Source organism: Montipora capricornis, unplaced genomic scaffold, assembly GCF_036669925.1.
Source record: "Montipora capricornis isolate CH-2021 unplaced genomic scaffold, ASM3666992v2 scaffold_476, whole genome shotgun sequence".
Lineage (NCBI taxonomy): Eukaryota > Metazoa > Cnidaria > Anthozoa > Scleractinia > Acroporidae > Montipora > Montipora capricornis.
In genome coordinates, this window is record NW_027180213.1 from 32,501 (window position 1) to 52,500 (window position 20,000).

At 38.3% G+C, this 20,000-nt stretch overlaps 3 protein-coding genes and 1 pseudogene across 3 annotated transcripts; 1 reads left to right on the plus strand and 3 right to left on the minus strand.

Annotated features, from left to right (window-relative positions):
• Positions 1–2,261: 2,261 nt before the first annotated feature.
• LOC138036293 (uncharacterized) lies at positions 2,262–3,416 on the minus strand. Its single transcript, XM_068882626.1, has one exon. It carries the CDS (start codon positions 3,414–3,416, stop codon positions 2,262–2,264), a length of 1,155 nt encoding a protein of 384 aa, XP_068738727.1.
• Positions 3,417–4,754: 1,338 nt separating this feature from the next.
• LOC138036294 (uncharacterized) lies at positions 4,755–7,458 on the minus strand (annotated as a pseudogene).
• A 3,216-nt stretch (positions 7,459–10,674) lies between these two features.
• On the plus strand, positions 10,675–12,499 carry LOC138036295 (uncharacterized). The gene is made up of 2 exons (XM_068882627.1): positions 10,675–11,416; positions 12,093–12,499. Exons 1-2 carry the CDS (start codon positions 10,675–10,677, stop codon positions 12,497–12,499), a joined length of 1,149 nt encoding a protein of 382 aa, XP_068738728.1.
• A 1,378-nt stretch (positions 12,500–13,877) lies between these two features.
• On the minus strand, positions 13,878–15,997 carry LOC138036297 (putative nuclease HARBI1). The gene is made up of 2 exons (XM_068882628.1): positions 15,488–15,997; positions 13,878–14,938 (listed from the first exon to the last, which is right to left on the minus strand). The coding sequence occupies exons 1-2, from the start codon at positions 15,995–15,997 to the stop codon at positions 14,144–14,146; spliced, it is 1,305 nt and encodes a 434-aa protein (XP_068738729.1). The 3' UTR covers positions 13,878–14,143.
• Positions 15,998–20,000: the final 4,003 nt, after the last annotated feature.

The window sequence follows — 20,000 nt, forward strand, 5'->3', positions numbered from 1 at the left end:
ATCTCATTCACAGGAAACTTTTGGTAATTCCCAATTGGGAATTCTATGGGAAAATTACCCATGGTTGGGAAAAACCTGTGACATGAAATTCCATATTTGGGATATTTTTGGGATGTTGTTGATTCCCAAGATACGATTATTGGGATTTTTAAGGGAAAAAGTGTAACTTTCTCCTTTTCCCCAATACTGTGAATGCTATGGGAATATTTTCCCATCATTTTCCCTAGGTTGATAATAACATGGGCATATTTTCCCATATTGTTCCCAAGTTTGAGAATAATATGACACTGCTTTCCCATAACATTCCCACCGTTCAGAACAGGATGGGAAATTTTCCCATACCATTTCCAAGGTTGAGAATAATAATAATAATAATAATAATACAAGATTTATACCGCGCCAGTATCCTACTGTTCAAAGGCGCCTTACAAAACTTTAAAATGAACACTTAAAACAGCTAAAATTAACTATAAAAAGCTTTTCTAAAAAGGAAAGTTTTTAATCTACTTTTAAAAAAAGACACAGACGGAGCGTTTCTAGTTTCACGTGGCAAAGCATTCCATAATGATGGTGCTGCTACAGAGAAAGATCTTGCGCCATATGTTTTCAAGTTATAGGATGGAGAAACCAGAAGATGCTTGGATGATGAGCGTAGTTGACGTGATGGAGTGTAAGATGTAAGCAAATCACAAATGTACGATGGTGCCAAATTGTTGAGTGCCTTGTAGGTTATAAGCAAAATCTTAAAAATAATACGTTGATTAACAGGAAGCCAGTGAAGATTAAAAAGAACAGGCGTAATGTGATCATGCTTTGTTGTTAGTGTGACGAGGCGCGCCGCGGCATTCTGGATGTGTTGTAGCTTTTTTATAGTGTAGGCTGGTAGGCCATAATTACAACTTCGAAGATACAAACATATGAACCAGCAATTCAGTAGTGGCTGCTGAAAGATACTTCCTGACATAGCTGATATTTCGCAGGTGATAAAACGAAGATTTGCAAATGTTAGTAACATGATCATTAAAGAAAAAATGGCTATCGAACATAGTGCCGATATTTCTCGCCTTATGCACGGAGTGAATAGTTTCACCAGCAACTGAAATTTCGTGAAGGAGTGGTCCTGGAAGATGTTTAGCAGAAATCACCAATAATTCAGTCTTGTCTTTATTTAATTTAAGGCGATTAACCATCATCCAATGATTAATTTCATTCACACAGCTCTCGATGTTAAACACGGCTAGATCCCTTTCACCCGGTACGGTTGGTTGGAAAGACAAGTATAGCTGTGAGTCATCAGCATAAAAATGATAGCTCAAGTTAAATTTCTTTACGATGTCTGAAAGCGGCGAAGTATAAAGCAAATACAAAATGGGTCCCAAGACAGATCCTTGTGGCACTCCACATACAAGGTCATGTTTAATAGAGGTACCACCATCGACGGAAACATATTGCATGCGATTCGATAAATAAGATTGCAACCATAATAGAGGCTTTCCAGCTATCCCAAATCGTACACGTAAACGAGAAAGGAGAATGGCATGATCAACTGTGTCGAAGGCCGCAGAAAGGTCTAACAGCAGTAAAATTACGGTTTGATGATTATCAATGGCAGAAAGAATATCATTGTGGACACGGATGAGTGCAGTTTCAGTACTGTGATACTGTTTGTACGCTGACTGAAATGTCTCATTTAACTCATATTCGTTGATGTAGGAGATAAGTTGATTAGCTACCAATTTTTCAATTGCTTTGCTGATAAATGAAAGATTCGACACAGGTCGATAATTGGAGAACTGCGTGTGATCCAAAGAAGATTTCTTAAGGAGTGGGCGTAACATGGCAACCTTGAGTTGCGAAGGCATCTGACCAGTTTCCAACGAAATATTTATTATTTTCGAAATGAAATGCAACAGAACACCAAGTGCATTTCTTGTAACGTAACCCGGAAGAGGATCAAGAGCACATAACTTAACAGCCAGATTCATGATACATGTATGAACTTCATCCGCTGTTACCGTTTTGAAATTATCAAAAGAATATGAACAGGCGTTGCCAACATCAGGAACTGTATCTCGATGAGAGGGAGCAGCAGTCATTATATGACCCCGTATTCTATCTATCTTTGTAGTGAAGTACTCAATAAACTTGTTAGCAAGATCAGTAGGCGATTTGCAGGGGGGATATTGAATATCTGTTTTCCTTTGCAGTAGTTTGTCAATTATTTTAAAAAGCTGTTTATAATTTGACTGATTCTCCTTAATTCATGATGAGAAATAATTCTTCTTGGAGTCACAAATTAAGTTGTTGACAGCATTACATCCCTCAATAAACAACTTACGATCAGAAGAAAGTTTGGTCATTCGCCAGCGTCGTTCAAGTTTTCTACGGGATCTCTTTAAATTATTTATCTCCTCAGAATACCAAGGTGCAGCAGGACGCAGGGTAACTGTCTTGGTTTGCAGTGGAGCATGAGCCTCAAGTATGGAAATAAGGAATTTGTTATATTGATCAATCAAATAATCCAAGGATGAAGGTGACGAGGCAAAAAGATCAGGAAGGCTAGAATTCATAACATCAACACAAAAATTATCAAAGTCAATAGATCGAAGCTTTCTGAATGAAATAATCTTCTTGTCGAGCGGCAGTTTATTGAGCGATAGCTGGAAGTGAACAGCAGCATGATCAGAGATGACAAAAGGAGAACCAATTGTTAAGTTCGAAACAATATTATCATCAGATCTTGTAATCACAAGATCTAAGGTGTGTCCTTCTTTATGTGTTGAGCCATGGGTATGTTGAGTAAGATTGAAAGCATCCAACAATTTAAGAAATTCAGTTGAGTGTTGGGAAGCACGGGTGTCAACATGTATATTAAAATCACCAACTAATAATAATCCTCCAGGATCAATGATGCAATGTTCCAGGAACGTAGAAAACTCATCCTGGAACAATGAGGGTGTTAAACCATTCAAGGTCGAAGGAGGTGGGCGGTAAACAATAACAACTCTGATTTTTAAATTGGCTGTACTTGACAATAACAAATCCATATATTCAAAAGACATGAACTTCTTGAGCAGCTGCAACTTTAAGTTAAAGGATGATCGAAATAACAAGCCAACTCCTCCCCCACGAGTAGAACCAGGCCTAGGAACATGATGAAATGAATAGCCTGAAGGACATAAATCACGAATAATTAATTCATTGTCAGCATCTGATTGAAGCCGTGTTTCCGTAACACCAAGAAGATCAATATTATTTTCAACAACAAAGTCTTTGATGATAGTAGTCTTGTTGTTAATTGAACGAGCATTTAGCAAGCAAAAATTCACACAGCAAGCCCTTGGTGTGTATCTTTTAATCGGGTTAGGAGTAATTTCAATTAAATTTCTGAGATTCGGTCCAACGGGAGTCTTCATAGTGCATGTAAATCGTGAAGATTTTAATCGACAGCCTTGGGGAGAGACCAAAGCTCGAATATTATTCGAGCGCCGTCGCTTTTCTTGAATCATTTTTCCAGCCCTGCAACCTCTAACCTTTGTTTGGCGATTTTTGCCCAGAGGAATTAAAATACATGGGCGATTCCAATAGTAGCAGAATAACCTGTAAATATTTTCCCATACCATTCCCAAAGTTGAGAATAACGTGGGAATATTTTCCCATACCACTCCCAAAGTTGAGAATAACGTGGGAATATTTTCCCATACCACTCTCAACGTTGAGAATAACATGACAATATTTTCCCAAACCATACCCAAAGTTGAGAATAACATGGAAAGATTTTCCCATACCATTCCCGAAGTCGAGAATAACATGGGAATATTTTCCCATACCATTCCCAAAGTTGAGAATAACATGGGAATATTTTCCCTTACCATTCCCAAAGTTGAGAATAACATGGGAATATTTTCCCATACCATTCCCAAAGTTGAGAATAACATGAGAATATTTTCTCAAACCATTCCCAAAATTGCGAATAACATGGGAATATTTTCCCATACCATTCCCAAAGTCGAGAATAACGTGAGAATATTTTCCCATACCATTCCCAAAGGTGAGAATAACATGGGAATATTTTCCCACACCACTCCCAAAGTTGAGAATAACATGGGAATATTTTCCCATACCACTCCCAAAGTTGAGAATAACATGAGAATAGTTTCCCATACCATTCCCAAAGTTGAGAATAACGTGGGAATATTTTCCCATACCATTCCCAAAGTTGAGAATAACATGGGAATATTTTCCCTTACCATTCCCAAAGTTGAGAATAACATGAGAATATTTTCTCAAACCATTCCCAAAATTGAGAATAACATGGGAATATTTTCCCATACCATTCCCAAAGTTGAGAATAACATGGGAATATTTTCCCATTCCATTCCCAAAGTTGAGAATATAAAGGGAACAATTTCTCACAATATTCACAAAGTTGAGAATAAAATAGGAATATTTCCCATACCATTCCATGGCTTATTTAATTATGTCACAGAAAAATTATAATTTTATTTATGAAGCTTAACAAAATGTTACATCATCCAAGCAATTATCCTCATAAGTTAACCAGTTGCAAGTACAGTTCTTATTACAGCAAATGTTCAAAAACAGTGAAATCCAGAAAATATTTTTCCTCCTAAATAGAAAACATTCATGGCCTGCTGAGTATATAATTCATACTGGATACAGAGCAGCCTTCACACTTGGGAAAAGATCACAAAACTGACAGTTTGATAATTCTTAAAGATTACCTGAAGAAATCAGTCTTTTTTTTGCCAGCAGTTCGGACTAATCCAGCCACCAGTTGCAAAAGCAATGATGTAATCAAAAGAAACTCTGTTTCTTGCCAGTCTTCCGAAAGTTTCACGAACAAACTTATTGGGATCTTGGTGCTTTTCAATGTAAAAGTATACATCAAGTTCTTTCCTTTCCCTATTGATACTGACTACTTTACCATACCAAACATCTCCAACCTCTTCTCCTTGAATTAGTAGCATGTCATTTTCTTCTGGATAAACGGGAACAACAAGTTCATAAGGAAGTCCTCTCAATTTCCTCATGTAGTCAACTACAGTTGCCATGTTACTCCCACAGTCATAAAGCATGACTTTTCTATGAATGCTGTCTGTTAGAAGGAACACCTTCTCACCACCAGGCAGCAGTTGCACTTTTGGGAAACCATTCAAAGTACAAATAACAGGTTGTTCATTATCATCAAGGGCTTCACAGTACCTTCGCAGATAAGTTGACAGCTTTGGTGTTTGCATCGCACTGACAAGAACTTGTCTACTGAAATTACAGAATCAACACCATGTAACAATGCAACAATAGTATTGTTACTTGAGAGAACTGTACCCTCATGTCCAAGGTTTGATAGAAAACATTTGTTAGTAACTGAACACACATTTGATACTTCAGCTGGAGCAAGAGATAGTGTTGCTGCTATCTTCTCATGCTCTGAGGTTGTGAGTTCCACAACTCTGCTTGTGGTCCCAATCAACAATGAGTGCTGGGCATCTTTACGACATGCAGTTCTTGCCATTTCTACAGAATTCACAATACCCTAAAAGAAAGTGAAACAAAACTAAGATGTTAAGTTACAAATGTAATTTGTAACTTAACTGTGTGTGATCATTTCAGTGCAAGTGATGTAAATTTGTGTGCCTGTGATTTTAAGAATGAGAAGGAACATACACATCTGAAATTTGGAGGATTAACATTCATGCACAGTTAAATTCTCTGATTTATCTAATGTAAATTATAAACCTCAAGTCAGCACATACAAGAGTTTGATCTGAATGCTAAAATTAGAGAAATCATATATTACCATATAATATGAACAAAAAAAGAGGAAAACCAGGGTAAGAAATTTGCTCACCTGGAACAAAAGCCACCAAGCGAGTGAACAATGAAATCTATTAGAAATCAAACAATATATACAAGCTAGGCTCCACTTTCACTTGTCCTGGACTACTCCAATTTTTGTTTTGGTTGGTAAACACAAAATTAAAAAAACCCTCATGCTTCATTCCATTGCTTCAGTTACATGCTGACAGTAATAAGCTAATTATTTTTCAAATTCAATCCTTCAGATCATAAACTTAATAACAACACAAAAATATTTCCTACATGACAACCATTCTATGTAATAATTCATATGTGAATGAATTTCAAAGCCAACTAATTACCTTCCATCCCAGCCTTCTTTTTTTACAATTATGTTATTGTAATTCACAATGCCTATATGAAATTATTATTATTATTGTTATTATTCTTATTATTATTATTATTATTATTATTATTATATAAATTATAAACATAGGAGAAATTATCACATGCAAAAGCAACATGCAAATGTTCATCAAGTAGAAAGTATTCACTAGAAGCTAAATCCTTTTTTTAGTCATAATTTTTGTTTACAATGTATTTTAAACCTTTTCATACCTGGTTGGTGTCTTTTCTCTTACATTGTTCAGGAATGTCTGGTTCTTGAAGATGGCAAATGTCCCCTCCACTCCTCTGCAATTGTGAGACCGTTTCACGTAATCTTTTACTGCCCTCTCAAAAACTGCACACCAGTAATTGTCTGATGCAGAGAAGTTTATTATATCTTTATGGATGTGAAGCAAGTTGTGAACTGATATTGTGCACATATCAAGACCTTGTGTTTCTTCAACTTTGACATTTATTATTTTGGCCAGCACTTTGTGCATTTCGATCATTTGATCACTCCATCCATCTCTGCCACTGTTAAAATGCAATTCTGTGAATCGTGCAACTGAACTAAGAATTTCAAGCTCATTCAGATTTTGCAACTTCCCTTCAAGAATGCATTCAAGCATGGGATAAGCAAATTTTTGGAAACCTTCTGCTTTCCAGAAGCCTAGACCTTTACCATCCCTTCCAACTGCTGTAGGAAGTCTTCCATCCTTTAACTCAGTTGTCCATGGGAAGATCTTAATCTGCTCATCCAAGTATGCTTTGTCGAGAAGTTAAAGTTCTAACAATCTTTGGACTTGATTTTTACACAGATTAAGTGGGATAGTGTGAAAAACATCAATAACTGTATGCTTCAGGATATCGAATCCATATAAAGGATACAAATATTTGTGAAGTAAACTTGTCCCAGTAAAGCCTTTATCAGATGACATCCTCTTTCTCACAGATTTACGTGTTTCGTTGTCAAGGTCATAGAAATTCTCTTGTTCAAGTTAACTTGTACTTCCTCTTCTTGTACATGTGCCAACGAGCTTGATTCGTTTGCAAACCTAGAAGAAACACAAGCTTCCCGCCAATGCCGCAATTCTGTACTCCTGTGCACTGCCCTTCCCCGGCAATTCGAACACTTGCAGTGAACATGAGTAAAAGGCTTTTCATCGCAGTTACAAGAGGAAATTTCGTCTCTTGACCACGGAATGTCATTGTCTTGATTTGCAGAACTGGATGCCATGCCTGAGACACCATCTTGTTTTTCATTTTTCGGCGCAGTGCCGGAAAATCAAAGTTCTAGAAGTCCTATCCATCTGGAGTTCTGACAAGGTGTTGCGTCAGTAACATGGGTCAAGTTTCGGTGCGACTTCGCCTTTTGCCCCGCTTTTCACTTGTGGCCTTTAACGACTCAGAATGTAAGACAAGAAACAAAAAGAAATCTCAAAATATGCCACGGTTTAACACAGAACGTACAAGCTTACGAGCAACTCTTTTCAACCATCTTGTTTTGTACGGTGTCATAATGAGATCAGCGGTTTTTCAATGACTGGAGAGTCTTGGTCAGTAAGCATCGGCGAAAGTAAAATGGCGGGAAGATCAACCCCGTGCAAGGCCTAAAAACCAATGGGATTGCTTGTTCTAGACGCACGAGGTCGAAGTCTACGCATTTCAAGGCATTTCTGCTTTCGATTCGAGTGGAGTGGAGGCGCGAGAATTTATGAAAGTTGGAAAGTGACAAGAAAGCTTCTACACGGTTCTGAGCTGCTTTGCAATGAGTGCTACGGAAAACGAAATAAATGATGAGGCTGGAGAGACTGAGAGCGACTTGTTAGACCGAATTCGCTCCCTATTTGGGGGTACCATTTTCGAGGCACTGCAAAGTAAGTATAAGCTTAACTTTAAGTTAGAGCTTTTATACATTTTATAATGCGTTTAAAGCTTTTCCTGATGATTATTAAGCTTGAGTGGCCGAGGTATTTCATTCGGGAAAAACAGGTGTCGTTTCCAGCGTTTCCAATCCTTGAAGCTACAGTTAGCTAATAGTCAATTTCTTCTTTTTTTTGTATCATCAGAAGAGGAGATAAATGACAGCGATTCAATTGCAGATCTGGCTTCCAGAGAAGCCGATGCGCCTATTTTTACCAAACTCGGTTTGTCGTATGGAAAAGCAGTGCGTTTCAAAAGGGAATTTGGAGCCAAACAACAACTGAGACACAACGGTTCGCGCCCTTCTTCGCCCGCGCTAAAGCCCACAATGTCTGACCTGTCGACCTTCAGCCCTGAGATGAGACGACTTTATTTGACAAAGTGAGTCTTAGGTTTTGCATAATACAGCACTGAATGTGTTCAATGTGTGGAACATTTTCAATATTGCCTATGAATTAACTCCTGTTTCCTCTAACTTTACAACTCGTTTGACAGGTGAATAATTTTCAGTTTAGCTTAAAATTTATTGTCAAGCTTAAGCTTATATTTGCACTATGTGTGATCATGACTTTTGTTTCCAGGAGAAAAAGAATTGGAACCTTGGCTACAAAGAAGTGGGGTGATAATCTGCCCGAATTTAACAGTCCAGAAAGCAAAGCAGAATTAGAAGCGTCCCAGAATGCAGCATCCCAGAAATAAACTTTAATGAAGAAGGGATTGCCAGGCACATACAAACATTCTACAGTGAGCAGAGACGGTATCGGAAGGATAAAAAGCCATCATCACCTCAGGTTTGTGTCTCACATAAGCTGTTGCTTACTGGTATTTTTTCCTGACATAAATTTAGTTCCATTGTATCCATGGCAATCATAAAGTTTGTTTTCCCACTGATTGTTGTTTTTCTCCATCTGGTTTCTTTGTCTACACCAAATGGAAACTTTATAAGAACTTAGCTGTTGTAAACAATAACAAATGGACTGCTTGGCTAAAGGTCATGTCATTGTTGACAAGGTCTAAATGAATGCTCAGCCGAAGTGTTTAATTTTTCTAGACTAGGACTGCAAGCCCTGATCATGAGCAAAGAAAGAAACATAAAGTGGAAAATGTAAGTCCTATATTTCATCCAGAGGTCTGACTGTATCTCTTTATCTTAATCAGATTCCTTGAATGGGGACAGCTTTTATACCTCTTTGTACTATCTTGTGATTTCAATAGTCTGAGATTTTTGCACTACTGCTATTATTTCTGTCATACCCAGTTGATTGGAAAAATTCAAGGAAACAACTCCATGCAATTTAGATTTATATCGATGCTCAGAGAATTGATGGATGCTTTTTGCTACATATAGTGTTCCACCCAAAATATATGTTTAAAATTAAAGGGGCATAATTCATTAGTAGGAATAGTCAAGACACACAAGTCATATCTGGTTTTTGTACAATTTATTTTAGGTGGTAAAGTCTGAGAAGTCATCAAGTGATGGACCCATATCTAGTGGAGGAGAAAGTCCAGAATCTGCAGGTGGTGACACAGATATTGTGGAAGAAGATGATGAATCTTGTAGGAGTGATTCGCCAGTGCCCTCTAGCCAGCTGTCAAATGTATTGTTGACTAGTTCAGAAGCTTGGCCTTTAAAGGTTAATCAAGCAATTGTAAAAAAAGTTTTTGGGAAATTATTGGTAAGAGATGAAGTTATTGATGTGCTTAAAAAGAAATTTCTGTGCAACAAAAAAATTTGACTGGCCTTACACCAACAGTACTTATGAGTGTGTTGGCTAAAAAACTTGTGGCAAATAAGTACTGCAAAGTAAAGGAGGGAGAGGTGAAAAATTTGAAAGAGGATATAACTGTACTTAAGGAAATTGAACTATAAACAAAGTGTAGGCAACATGATTTTGTATTTAAAGATGGAAGTTAATGTTGCATTACTAGGATTATTTGCCTACTGAGACCTTGTATTTCCAGTGTGACCATTTGTACCACAGAAAATCTGTAACTGGGTTAGAAACATTTTCTTTTTTTGGACCTCCCCACCCTCAGCCTCAATACTTTTATTAAAAACTGTGGCTTTAGTTTGTAACTGGGGAAGCTGTTGTTCTTCACATTTTAGTAGCAGGTTATTAAAAAAGTTTGATTTTCAAAATAATTTAACTTCTGGGTCATAATGAACTTTAGAAAAACTGATTAAAATGTGTTAACTATATTGACATAATTTTCACACAATGATCTCAATGTAAATGGTTAATGCATATTTATTAAAGTTTTAGGGCCCGTTTACATGGAAAGAGGATGATCCTAGCGCTGGGATCATCCTAGCACTAGGATCATCCGAGCGCGGTATGTTTTCAGCTTTCAGTTTACATGTGAAGGGTTGTATTTGGCCCCAGTGCTAGGATCATCCTACCACTAGGATCATCCTATCTGAGAGGAGGGATGATCCTGGCACTAGGATGATCCTGGCTCCATGTAAACTGCGTCAGGAGGCCCAGTTTGCCCACCATTTTGAAACCTGACATGGCCCTGGGGACGAGTTCTGGGAACAACATGGCGGGATCTTCTCACTCATCATCGACTAAAGGCCGAAAATTTCGAATTTCCCTGCCAAACGATGAAGACGAAGATACCGGTGTGCAACGTGGGGGTGCAATATTGTTTCAAAAATACAGGACCCAGTTGCAAAGTAGAGAGGCAGCGGAAACAACAGGGCAGAATGTGTTGGATGATTCTCAAGAAGATCAAGATGGGCTTAATGGTTACCAACCTCGCCCAAAAAAGAGAAAACAGACTGATGGAGTCACTCAAAAGAAATGGACCTGGAAAGATGAGTTTGTTGCCAGCCTCATTGCTTACATAAAGGAATACAAGGCAGTATGTGATTTCAATGGTGTTGACTTTGAAGCAGACTTGAAGGACTTGTACACTGAACTTCATCGTTGCCTGGCGTCGAGGTTTCCAGAAGATTTTGGCCCAGATAAGGTAAGCGAACCTTCAACTGCTGTAAAAGACATGTCCTGTGAAGAATATGATTTGTACAAGAAAACCACTGCAGAAGAAAAGATCAAAATTGCAAAGGTTTATGATCGAATAAAAGCAAAGGTCAAAAGCATTCGCCAGGACTACAGAACTGCTGTAAACAAGGGTACCAGAAGTGGAAGTGGAAAACTGGTAAAGGAACATTTTGACATCCTGCGTGAAATTTGGGGAGGTTCTCCAGCTACAACCATGTTGGCTGAAGGTGTGGATGGTGATAGTCTGCTCTCTGACAAAGTCAAGAGCAGTAGTGAAGGTAAGACCTCCATGACAGGGACAAAAGGGTCACATAATAATAATAATAATAATAATAATAATAATAATAATAATAATAATAATAATAGCAATAATAACAATAATAACAACAACAACAATGACAATGATAACAAGAATAAATTGCATACACACAAGTAACATATGTTCATAACTTCAAAAACAGTCAAATTACAGCTGGTTAAAATTATTTCAAAAAGATAACATTTATGCTGGAGCCAATTTTAAAAAAGCCCAGCTCTCTAACCTCTATGTCATGGCAGGGAGTCTAACATTTTTACAGAGTTACTTTTCAATGCTTCCCCATTTATGTTGCGGGGATTGGGAGCCAGGGCTTAAATTGACTGGAATATTACTAAGATAAACTCCCTAGTCATTTATTATAAATTTACATACTGTTAGCATGTTTTAACTTAAATCCATTGTTTAGTGTTTAGTTCATGTCAAACTGAGCTGGAGGGTAGGGAGGGCATTACTAGAGAGGTAAGGGGGCTTATTAACAGGCCTCAGCAAGATTTGTACTACAGCCCTATTTGTTTGTTTGTTTTTACAATTCTTGTATGCATGTGGTGCCTAACAAAATAACAGACTGCAGTGTCTTTAAACTGCATGGGCCTTTTTTTCAAAAACACAATTTCTATATTTGTATTAATCTGCAGTTTCAGAAGCTGATGCAACTCTTACTGAAGAGTTATCAGACACAGATAAGGAGTCAGCACATGGAAATGCAAGCTCTTCATTTTCCCAAGTGCCTGCAGATGAACCAAAAATGACCAAGAAACCAAACATGTCTGTCTCGGCAGTGCCACGGTTAGTAGACAATAAAAGAAAACAGATGGAAAAAGCACTTTCTCAATCTAAACGAGATCAAATTTTGATGAATGCAACAAAAGAGGACATAATCATGAAGAAGCAAATGATTTCATCACTTGAGGAATCAAATAAGTCTTTACAAAGTACAATGCAAAAAATGACAGAATCACTCTCTTCCATGGCGGAAGGTATTTCAGCTGGTATGAGGATGATTGCTATGGCCATGGCGTCACCATCACAACAGCAGTCTTAGAATTCTCAGCCACCAGATTACAACAGAGTTTTGTATCCTACTGCTATGCATGGAACTCATGCATATACCATGGGGCATGATTTTGTAAGAAGTCCTCCCAACTTCCCAGGCGAAGATGGTCATTTTCAAAGTTCATCACCAAGGTCATACACTCCCAGCCCCACTCCATCTGACCAGGTCTCTGTACACAGCAATGGTAGTAGTACTGCTGGATATGCCTCCTACAATAGTTATTGACAAGGAAAGCTAAAACTGACACACAGCATACCTGTTGTAGAATGTCAATTTGTGTTTATTAAAATGTTGAAAAGTGTTAATATTGAACTAATGCTGGGATCATCCTAGCAGGAGGATCAAAATGTTGTTTGGCAGGGACAATGACAGAAACAGATTATCACACACAGCAAGGTCATACCAGCATGAAGGTCATTGTATCAAACACCAAGTACCATACATGTACTATATACTAACAATGATTTGCGGTTAAACAGGAAATGCATGTCCCACTTGGACAATCCACCTGCTAGGTTGACCGTACTCCTTTGAACATGGATAACTGGAAAGCCAGGTTTGCAAAATCTTGCGTTACTTGTTGGTGTTAATGTTTTCCTTATAAAGTGATGGAAAATGACATTTTAAAACTGTATAGCCTTAAGTTCATACATACAAGGTTCAGCTGTGTAAATATGATGCATGTTTAATTTTGGGGCAGAAAAATTCTCACCTGTACAATCTTTCATGCTCCTAACCCAACATTTGAACTTTTTTTATTTGGGAGTACATACACTTGGACAGTAACTATCAGACTGAGAACTACATGTATAAAGCTTGGTTCTAGTCATCCCATTTACACCTCATGCAAAATGGCTGCCATCATCTTTTGTTATCTGGTCAAGATTCCTAAAAAGCTGAGGGTAACACTTGAAAATTAATAGAAGAGTATACTACACTGTCCTTTAAATTACAGGCTGCAAAGTTGTGACTCGTTTATATTCAAGAGATTGGTATGGCCTGTTCAGACGATATCTTAACCTGAATTTTATTGCACTTGTTACATAAATCTATTTGAAGACCTCCAAGAACTAATGAGGCTGTAAACAAACGAAACTAAAAACGAACCAAAGCTATAATCCTAGCCAAAAAATCCCTTTATGTTCAACTCACATGAATGCGATCAAATAAGTATGAAAACTGAACTATTTATAGTGAACGATACTAACCACTTAATGGATTGCCTTTTGTTTGATTTTCCCAGGAGGGGCAACACCTATATGATACAATACAATAGCTTAGAGCTTTACTTATTTGTTTCTCATAAACATGGCCTGTTTAGCATTGTGTTCCTGTTTGGATAATATAAATGTCCCTGTAACTTCCCATTACATAGGAATATGGCATTAAAACTCTGCACACTGATGCACTGACTTGATTTTTATAAGGTAGACCACAAATGTTTCTTCTGGGGCCAAACAGTTAATGTTCACCATATTTGCATTGGATTTAGACTGCACTGAAGTGAATAATGTTTCATACAGAGCATGGAAGGTAAGAAATAAAATCTATGGCCTTGAATTAAATACAACTGCTCTACATTCTCACATCCTTGTTAGTAATATTCTTGATTCAGAGATTCTTGACAGACTATCATGCATTGGGAAGATATTCTTTGAATACCCGAGTAATGATGTTTCTTACATGAACACCTTCAGCAGAATTGAAGTTGTACAGCCTGTCAGGTAGTGTGAGAGGTTGCGCTTCCCTGTCTCTGGCAATTTGGCGTTGAACATCCTCTTCATCAACAGTCATTCCATTAATTTCACAAATGTTATGTAACACAAAACATGCATACACCATGTTTGGCACATCTTTCAGTCCAATGTCCAGCCTTTTGTTTAAAACCTGCCATCTTGTCTTTAGCCTACCATATGCACATTCAATTGTATTCCTAGCAGAGCGAAGCATATTGTTAAATATCACTTCTTCATTATTTCTGGGGCTGGAGTACTCTTTCATACAGTATGGTAAAAGAGGATATGCAGGATCGGCAAGTAGAATCACTGGGACTTTATCATCACCTGGTAAAAGTCTCTTGTACATCATAGGGAGTTCTTCTTCACGTAACATTCTGTTGATACGGGACTGAGAAAAGACTCTAGCATCATGGAGACTGCCTGGCCACCTGGCATCAACATCAATGAACTTCCCACTGCTGTCACAAACCCCTTGCACATTAATAGTATATTTCATTTTGTAGGAGAAAAAGTCATGTGCCTTGTCACTGGGTTGTTTTATGGGAATATGTGTTCCATCGATGCAGGCAAAGGCTTGCGGAAACCCAAACTTCTCTTCCATTTTCTTAAGAAGTTGGCCCATTTCTTCTTCAGTGCTTGGTAATGCAATATACCTTGGCCCCAGTTCCCTTGTAATCAAGGCACATACCTAAATATTAAACATAGGCACGCAAAGCGTGCAAGAGTTATATTTTGTGAAGTAAAAGCCTCTGGAGACAGAAGCATTTAAGGGACTGTTTGCAGTAATAATTTAGTTAATTTGACAAGTTTTCTGGCTACATTGTACAGGAAGAAAGGAACAGAAATTTTGATGTATATACGATCTTATAGAACTGCTTCAAATGTAAATAGTTTCGTCTCCTCTAAAACATGTCCTAAGAACTACAAGGGATGATTTGTGACTTCTAATATTGATTTTACTCCTTGTGAAAAACAAAAGTATCAAGTTACCTTTATAACTAAAAATAAAAATCTTCTCACATACCATTTACCTTTACAGCAAGAAATTTGATTGCCTGTTTAAAGTACATCCAATGTGATTGGTGTGACATACATACATCTCTCACTCACTCACCCAATGACCCGTCCATAACATACCCGACGCGCCGACCAAGAGGTATTAAAAAAAAACTCAAAAATCAAAAAATCAAATAAAAATAACTTTGTCTAAACCTTGCCACCAGTTCCATGTACACACCTTTCGCAACACAACAGATAGGGTGCATATTGCCACGCCGAAACTATTAGCAGTCATTCGCAAAGACCCCTGATCTTTCAAGTAATAAAGTGTCATTGCTAGCTGCTTCTCAACACTTAGCACATCACCACGTCTCGGACAGTCTTCACGGGACTCCAAAAAGTAACGCAGTTCGTCAGCCACAGACATGAAGACGGCACGTGTCAATCGTAAGTTTGTTTTCCATTCGTGGTCTGGTAGCTTGTCTGTCCATAGATTTGTCCACCACTCCTCCGTTCGTCCTGGTGCTCGCCATAATCTGCGAACAGGTCCACGTCTGATCTTCCTCCTCGCTATTTGAAACCTTGAAATGGTGGCAGTGTGACTTAGAGGGAGAATCATAGCTCGCTGTTGCTGTGTTTGAAATATCAAGTTGTATATAATGGCAAATTGATGCTGAAAGGCGGTTATCAAAGCGAGTAAATAAGGAAGAACTCCTAAAACTAACTTTTTGTCCTTTTCGCCCGCCATCTTGCTTTGCAACCGCGCTGAACACAGATTCTTGCATGTAAACTTCATGTAAACCAAATTAAGAGTTGATCCCAGGAGCCGCGTTTTTGCATGTAAACCAAATGAAGATTCTAGGATGATCCTGGCACTAGGATCATCCTCTTTCCATGTAAATGGGCCCTTAATATTTCCATTTTTGTGAATTTGGTTTCTCAATATACAGGAACAAAATACTGAACAGGAAAATTGTGACATACTGGGATATGAAATACCTACTGAAGGGAGAATACTGGTACATCAAGTACCCATGCCTTAAAGGGAAAATGTTGGGGGAATAATGTGTTTGGTACCATTTTCCCATTTTGAGAAATTCCTAGAGAATTTTCAGTCAGAACCCAGAAATGACCCTTTCTATTCCCTGCCTGGGAATTAGAAATCTTTCCTGTGTAATAAACCCAAGTCAGTGTAAATACTGGGACAAAGAAAACCCATGGCAGTGTAATTATTGGAATATAAAACCCGTTATCAGGGAATTTCTGGGACAATTATAAAACCCATGTCAGGGAATTCAGTGGGACATAAAAACCCCATGTCAGGGAATTCAGTGGGACATAAAAACCCCATGGCAGGGAATTCAGTGGGACATAAAAACCCTATGTCAGGGAATTCAGTGGGACATAAAAACCCCATGTCAGGGAATTCATTGGGACATAAAAACCCCATGGCAGGGAATTCATTGGGACATAAGAACCCCATGGCGGGGAATTCATTGGGACATAAAAACCCCATGGCAGGGAATTCATTGGGACATAAAAACCCCATGGCAGGGAATTCAGTGGGACATAAAAAACCCATGGTGGTGTAATTATTGGGACATAAAATACCCATGTCTGGGTTATAACTGGGATATTGTTGTCCCATACAAGGGTTTTGTTGCATTTTCCCTATCTGGGAAATTCACACTAAAAACCCAAAGGAAACCCTAAAACAACCCGATTTTTACCCAATTTGGGAATTACCAAAAGTTTCCTGTGATTAGCGACACTTAGAAATATTCCTCGATATTCTGGGACCCGGGTGGAAGCTTGTCTATTTGACCGATTCGTTCTATTTGGCGAATAGAGAATGTTTTGGACGATCCGACAAATAGAGTTTTCCATCTGACATTTGCATCTCATTAGCGACACTTAAAAATATTCCACGATATTCTGGGACCCGGGTGGAAGCTTGTCTATTTGACCGATTCACTCTATTTGGCGAATAGAGAATGTTTTGGACGATCTGACAAGTAGGGTTTTCCATCTGACATTTGCATCTGATTACCGCCACTTAGAAATAGTTCACGATATTCCAGGATCGTTTAGAGAAACTTATGCACTGTTCATGTGAAAGTGCAAAGGGGATCTCTGAACAGTACCATATTGTTGAATGAATCTTACTTGAAATCCACTGCCACGATTACGAGTAGTCAATTGCGGGAGTTACTAAACGTTTTCATGTTACGGTGTTGTCGGGCCACGTTGAAAGTTTGACCAGTCAAATGCAATCTATTCCTTCTATTCAAGGGGATGGTAATGTCTTCCGTTACTAATATGATTACTTGTCGATGGCATCCTTTAACTTCGATTTGGAAATATTCTGTGATATTTATTACTGCGGAAGGTTTGGCGATTTGATCGATTTACAAATTGCTCGAGTATTCACGATCTGACAAAGGAGATCAGTTAGAAATTGGTGGATCTCAGAGTTTCTGTTTATTGCAGTCGGTTCGCTTAAAGAACGAGGTATACATACACGTTTCCCAGTGTCTATCCTCGGTGTTTATTGTCACTGATTGATTTTGAAATTCGGTGTATTGGCAGAATAGTGTTAGTTAAGAACGAGGTATACATACACGTTTCCCACTGTTTATCCTCGGTGTTTATTTTCACTGATTGATTTTGGAATTCGGTGTATTGGCAGAATACTGTTAGTTCGTGGCTCACGTTTAAAGAACGAGGTATACATACACATTTCCCACTGTTTATCCTCGGTGATTATTTTCACTGATTGATTTGGAAATTCGGTGCATTGGCAGAGTACCGTTAGTTCGTGGCTCACGTTTAAAGAACGAGGTATACATACACGTTTGCCAGTGTTTATCCTTGGTGTTTATTTTCACTGACTGATTTTGAAATTCGGTGTATCGGCAGAGAACTGTTAGTTCGCGGCTCACGCTTAAACTGACGAGGTATACATACACGTTTGCCAGTGTATCCTCGGTGTTTATTTTCACTGATTGATTTTGAAATTCGGTGTATTGGCAGAGTACTGTTAGTTCGTGGCTCACACTTAAAGAACGAGGTATACATACACGTTTCCCAGTGTTTATCCTCAGTGTTTATTTTCACTGATTGATTTTGAAATTCGGTGTATTGGCAGTGTACTGTTAGTTCGCGGCTCACGCTTAAAGAGCGAATGAATGAATTCGAAAATGTAATTGACAAAATTGACGCTGAAAGTAAGGAACTATATATATTTGGTGATGTTCACTGCAATTTATTGCCAGAGGCTTCTGCTCATATTTCCTCTCATCTAACAAATATTTTTGACATTTATGGTCTTAGTCAGTTAATCACTGAGCCAACACGCGTCACTCTTGGCTCTAAGACACTTATTGATTTATGTATCACCAACTCCCCAGAGAAAGTTTCAAATTCAGGTGTCATTCACCTTGGGATCAGTGATCACTCTCTTGTATTTATGACGCGCAAAGTCGATCATGACCGTTTTTGCCCATGAACGATTGAAATGAGGCAATTTAAACACTTTCAAAAGAACAAGTTCTTAAATGATCTGGAACAAATGCCATGGTCGAATGTTGATCTGTGTTCTGATCCAAATGACATGTGGCATGAATGGAAACAAATGTTTGTTAGTTGCATGGACAAACACGCACCACGCAAACTAAAAAGAATTAGTAAAAAGCGGGCTCCGTGGATTACTAAAGGGTTATTGAATAAAATACATAGAAGAGATTTAATTAAAAAGAAAGCAATTTCATCGAATGATCATGACATGTGGCAGCAGTTTAAATGTGCTAGAAACCAAGCAAATAATGCAATTAAACAAGCAAAGAAGCGCTACTTTTCTGATAACTTGAAGTTAGCAAAGGGAATCCGCGCAAAAACATGGAACCTCATTAACGAGTTAACCTCACGTAACACTAGCAAGTCGACGAATATCTTAGAAATCCAAGTTGACAACAGAACAATAAGCAGTCCTGGCGACATTTCGGAAGCTTTTAATGATCATTTCACAAATATTGGCCAAGTGCTAGCCCAAGAGGTTCCTGCTGCAGAAGTAAATTGCGAGTTTTACCTTTCACACACTGATAAAGAATTTCGTCTAAAAACCCCTAGTCTCGATGTTGTTTTTAACCTATTGAGGAATATTGATGAAAAGAAAGCCACTGGCCTCGATATGAACCCAAGTAAGTTGTTGAAAATGGCTGCTAGTATTGTTACTCCATCGCTGACCGCCATATTTACAAAGTCAATTATCATTGGGATTTATCCAACAGAATGGAAAATGGCCAGGGTAACTCCGGTGTTTAAAAAGGGTGAAAAATCGGACCTCAACAATTATCATCCAATTTCCGTTATTCCGGTTGTCTCGAAGGTTTTTGAAAAAATTGTTTACGATCAACTGTACCAATACCTAAATGACAATCAATTGTTATCAAGTTGTCAGTCGGGCCTTCGCTCCTTACATAGCACCCTAACGGCCTTGCTTGAGGCGACAAATAGCTGGTCTGTTAACATCGACAACGGCTTCCTGAACGGAGTAGTCTTCATTAACCTTAAGAAAGCTTTCGACACAATTGATCACGAAATTATTTTACTTTGGTGCTGACCAGGCAACTGCTAAGTGGTTTCAGTCATACCTAAGTAGTCGGACCCAAAGGTGTAATGTAAATGGAAATCTGTCAACTGCCAGCACTGTTACTTGTGTCGTACCGCAGGTTAGAATCCTGATGTACATT